Source organism: Cyprinodon variegatus, unplaced genomic scaffold (assembly GCF_000732505.1).
Source record: "Cyprinodon variegatus isolate N-32 unplaced genomic scaffold, C_variegatus-1.0 Scaffold555, whole genome shotgun sequence".
Lineage (NCBI taxonomy): Eukaryota > Metazoa > Chordata > Actinopteri > Cyprinodontiformes > Cyprinodontidae > Cyprinodon > Cyprinodon variegatus.
Window position 1 is genome coordinate 135,180 of NW_015151008.1, and position 5,263 is coordinate 140,442.

Sequence of the window (5,263 nt, forward strand, 5' to 3'; positions counted from 1 at the left end):
ATCCATTCCGCTCCGATCCGTTCCGCCCCGATCCGTTCCGCTCAGCTGCGCTCCAGACCGCCTGCGCAAAGGAAAGCCTACAGCCTCGGCTGTTCCTCCCGTCTTACTCCGCTCCAACTTCCTCGTAGCTCGAGGAAAGCATGTGCGATGTTAATATTAAATTCAAAGGAGCAAAAATGCTGTAATGAACGCTTGTAATCAACACACATAGGGCGCACCGCACCAAAGGGCGTGCCGCACATTTTGAGGGAAAAAAAAGACGTTTATATGCGCCTTATAGTCGTGAAAATACGGTAATTTAATTTGACATATTAAAAAAATCTCCATCATCACCCAGCATAGGTTCAGTTTCTGCCCAAATATTTTCTTTTCGTTGTAGATTTTTGTAACGGGGATAACTAGGATCATACATGGTTTGTATGAACTATGGTTATTCTCTACTTCCAAACTCGGCATCTCTTCATCCATGCCTGCGATAAAAGTTTGCGCTCTTGGATGTTGTTGTGACTGAATTTGATTATACTTTTATGCCTCTCAGTATAAAATTAATATTTGTATGTTGAAGTACCAATAGTTGGCATCCAATCATTTAATTAAATGATCTTAGTTTTGGGGAATATATAGGAATTTTGCTCTAATTTGTAGTTACCGTTCTGTCATTCCCATATTTTAATTAGTTAAACTGGATGTTCCCGCCGTTCTTTTTCCTGTTTGTTGCGATTGCAATTACGGATCCTGACCTGGCCGGACCAGAGCGGAGCAAAAAATAGCACGGCTCCATATTTTGAGGGCGACGGACGGAGAAGACGTACGTGGACGGTGACGTACAGAGGAGAAGCGGTGGATGTGGAACAGTTCTCATTGATTAAAGGTATACTATGCAACCGGTGTTGATTTTCCAGCGAGGCTCCCCCCAGAGGGCGAAAGTAAAAGTGCGCTGTCGTAAATATGCTCAGCTGTTCTCCTGGTTTCTCCGTCAAGCCAGGCGCGGTTGTTTTGAGCTTAGCAGACAGGCGGCCGCAACGAATCACCATGTCTACTGCGGTAAGTGACTATTTTGTTCCAATTTTCCAGTTTGAAAATTTAGCATGTTTTCATACATTATTTGTTATGCATGTGTCTAAATAATAAAAGATTGTAGTTAGCCAAGTTGTCGCCGTAAAGCCAGACCGACTCTCGCGATGCACGAGACTTCTGAGCCTGTGGGTGCGGGCCGAGGGCTCCTGCAATTGCAAGTACGGTATTTCCCCTACAAACCACAAGGGCGGCCGAGAAAACCTTTGCTCGACCTGAAATGACTTATTTAATCATATTAAACGTTATGGAACACATTAATTAACTGAAAAATGTTGCATAGTATGCCTTTAACATGAGAGACAAGTCCTCCGCACGACGTACGTTAGCGGGGCGGAGCGCTGACGGAGGATGTGGAATCTGGGGGAGAATCAAAAAAAGTCATTAGCCAGGTCTCCCTCGAAAAAGAGATTTTATCTCAAGGGACTTCCTGGTAAAATAAAGGTTAAATAAATAAAATAAAATCTGTGCAGCACTTCTTCAGCTGTTGGTTGTGTTTGATCAAATTAATGTGCTAATATGGACAACGTGTTGTTCTTTCTGGTCGTCAGAGAGTTCACCTTGGACATGTCGGTGGAGATGCCCAACGAGATCTCTAGTCTGACCTGCATCACCCACCAAGTCAAAATCAAGGTGGGTTTTTCCTACGCTGATAAACATAACTATATCGTCTGCATATTGTTGCATAGCCTCCTGCAGGTTATGTTTCACGTGCTTAAATTTAGGTTATATTTACTGACTTTTATCCTGATGGACCTGCTCATTTCCATGTGCTTTATTTTATTCAGTATTCATTGTGAACCCTTTCTGTTTTATTCTGTCTATTGTTTGTATTGGGTCATGCAGAGGACTCAGTGTCAGGCTGTGGTCAGTGTGATGCCAGGTCAGCTCATGGGTCCGGATGGTTTCCAGCTCTCGGTTTCTCTCTCTGAGGTTCATCTTCCCAGAATGTGGGTGGAGAAACATCCTGACAAAGACAGCCAGGTCTGTTTGATCCTTTTATGGATATAAAAAGAGTCCCAGTTCTGAACCCTGAGACATTCCACATTTAACGTTGAATCATCCTGTACAAGGCCAACAATATAACACAAGTAAACAAACTTTGTTATCTGCTACAGGCCTGCATGTTGGTTTTCTACCCAGACTTTCAGGTTGACTCCAGTTCTGGAGTCAGTGAAGTAGTCATTTTGCTGGATTCATCGGAGTCCATGAGGGACAAGTCTTTCCATTTGGCCCAGGAAATCGCCCTGCAGGTGTTAAAGAATCTGAAGGACAACATCAGAATCAACATTTTTTTGTTTGGAACAGGTTGGTTTTGATGGGAATAAAAACAGAACAGAAGCTGAACTTGTTTAGCTGACTAAATATTTCACTTTGGTAAAGGAGTTCTTTTAAATGGTCTATATGTCATTCAAAATTAACATGTTTACCTTTTAATTTTGGTATGATGCAACACCTTCATCAAATTCTTGATTCATCATGTCAGAGTAATCCTTGTGAATTTGCTCTGAGAAGCAGCCCCTCCCTGTCATGTAAAGTCGTTGTCCGTCAACGTCCTACATTGAACAGTGATTATATGCCACTCTAGGAAGCACCCAGCTTGCATGCACTGCATCTGCTCTGCAAAGAGGATAATTTCTGTGAAAACCTTAGAGGAATTTGCCCTAATCTGCCCAGTGACAGCAACTGCTTCTTTTTTTAGTCAATGTCTAAGTAAAGCAAGAGGTCTCTGACTTTATTCAGCCTTTCTGAAGAAGAGCCTAAGAGGTGGCGTGATACCACACTTCAGCAACCATCGGGCAAAGTCATGAAATGTTTGGGACCCACACACAGAGATAAACAGCAAACAAAACTTTACTTTTTTTGGTTTGGAAAAAACAAACAAAGACAAAATAACATATTTCATCACACATGATAACTCGGTAAAGCCAAAGACAATATTGACATGTAAAATTCAATTGCATTCCGAGAAAAGACATGTTACTTTCCAAGAACTTGGAAAGTACTTTTATAATAGCTTATATGTTATATTCCAAGATCTTCCACATTACATTCCATGAACGTACATGTCGCACTCCAAGAAAGTACATATTACTTTCCAAGAACCAATGTGGTGCTTTCCAAGAACTTATACGTTACTTTCTAAAAACTAACAACTTCCTTTCCACGGTTTATAAGTTTTACCCCAAGAATTTACAGGCTACATTCTAACGACCAAGAACTAAGGGCTTACTTTCCAAGAACTTAGACATTACTTTCTAAGAACCAACAACTTCCTTTCCAAGCGTTTTTAAGTTGTACCTCAAACATTTACAGGCTACATTCTAACGACCAACATGTTACTCTCTATGAACTTACATCTTTCTTACCAAGAACTAAAGGCTTACTTTCCAAGAACTTAGNCTGAAAATTCCTGTTTTTTTGTTTTTAATTCATGAGATCCTGACCCTGAAATCCCACATCCTCCATTACCGCTCCGATCCGTTCCGTCCCGCTGCGATCCAGACCGCCTGCGCAAAGGAAAGCCTACAGCCTCCGATGTTCCTCCCGTCTTACTCCGCTCCGACTTCCTCGGAGCTCGAGGAGAGCATGTGCGATATTAATATTAAATTCAAAGGAGCAAAAATGCTGTAATGAACGCTTGTAATGAACACACATAGGGCGCACCGCACCAAAGGGCGTGCCGCACATTTTGAGGGAAAAACAGACGTTTATATGCGCCTTATAGTCGTGAAAATACGGTAATTTAATATGACATATTAAAAAAATCTCCATCATCATCCAGCATAGGTTCAGTTTTGCCCAAATATTTTCTTTTCGTTGTAGATTTTTGTAACGGGGATAACTAGGATCATACATGGTTTGTATGAACTATGGTTATTCTCTGCTTCCAAACTCGGCATCTCTTCATCCATGCCTGCGATAAGAAGTTTGCACTCTTGGATGTTGTTGTGACTGAATTTGATTATACTTTTATGCCTCTCAGTATAAAATTAATATTTGTATGTTTAAGTACCAATAGTTTGCATCCAATCATTTAATTAAATGATCTTAGTTTTGGAGAATATATAGGAATTTTTAATAATTTGTAGTCACCGTTCTGTCGTTCCCGTATTTTAATTAGTTAAACCGGATCTTCCCGCCGTTCTTTTTCCTGTTTGGTGCGACTGCAATTACGGATCCTGACCTGGCCGGACCAGAGCGGAGCAAAAAATAGCACGGCTCCGTATTTTGCCGGCGACGGACGGAGAAGACATACGTGGACGGTGACGTACAGAGGAGAAGCGGTGGATGTGGAACAGTTCTCATTGATTAAAGGTATCCTATGCAACCGGTGTTGATATTCCAGCGAGGCTCCCCCCAGAGGGCGAAAGTAAAAGTGCACTGTCGTAAAATATGCTCAGCTGTTCTGCTGGTTTCTCCGTCAAGCCAGGCGCGGTTGTTTTGAGCTTAGCAGACAGGCGAACGCATGAATCACCATGTCTACTGCGGTAAGTGACTATTTTGTTCCAATTTTCGAGTTTGAAAATTTAGCATGTCTTCATACATTATTTGTTATGCATGTGTCTAAATAATAAAAGATTGTAGTTGGCCAAGTTGTCGCCGTAAAGCCAGACCGACTCTCGCGATGCACGAGACTTCTGAGCCTGTGGGTGCGGGCCGAGGGCTCCTGCAATTGCAAGTACGGTATTTCCCCTACAAACCACAAGGGCGGCCGAGAAAACCTTTGCTCGACCTGAAATGACTTATTTAATCATATTAAACGTTATGGAACACATTAATTAACTGAAAAATGTTGCATAGTATGCCTTTAACATGAGAGACAAGTCCTCCGCACGACGTACGTTAGCGGGGCGGAGCGCTGACGGAGGATGTGGAATCTGGGGGAGAATCAAAAAAAGTCATTAGCCAGGTCTCCCTCGAAAAAGAGATTTTATCTCAAGGGACTTCCTGGTAAAATAAAGGTTAAATAAATAAAATAAAATCTGTGCAGCACTTCTTCAGCTGTTGGTTGTGTTTGATCAAATTAATGTGCTAATATGGACAACGTGTTGTTCTTTCTGGTCGTCAGAGAGTTCACCTTGGACATGTCGGTGGAGATGCCCAACGAGATCTCTAGTCTGACCTGCATCACCCACCAAGTCAAAATCAAGGTGGGTTTTTCCTACGCTGATAAACATAACTATAT

General features: G+C 41.9%; 1 protein-coding gene across 1 annotated transcript in view; it reads left to right on the forward strand.

Moving 5' to 3' along the window:
* Nucleotides 1-5,263, forward strand: part of parp4 (poly(ADP-ribose) polymerase family member 4) — a 44,223-nt gene that overhangs the window by 25,339 nt on the left and 13,621 nt on the right. The window contains exons 19-21 of the mRNA XM_015391675.1: nt 1,594-1,707; nt 1,921-2,058; nt 2,193-2,382. Of these exons, the coding sequence (XP_015247161.1) occupies nt 1,594-1,707; nt 1,921-2,058; nt 2,193-2,382 (442 nt within the window). The remainder of the gene's footprint in view (nt 1-1,593; nt 1,708-1,920; nt 2,059-2,192; nt 2,383-5,263) is intronic.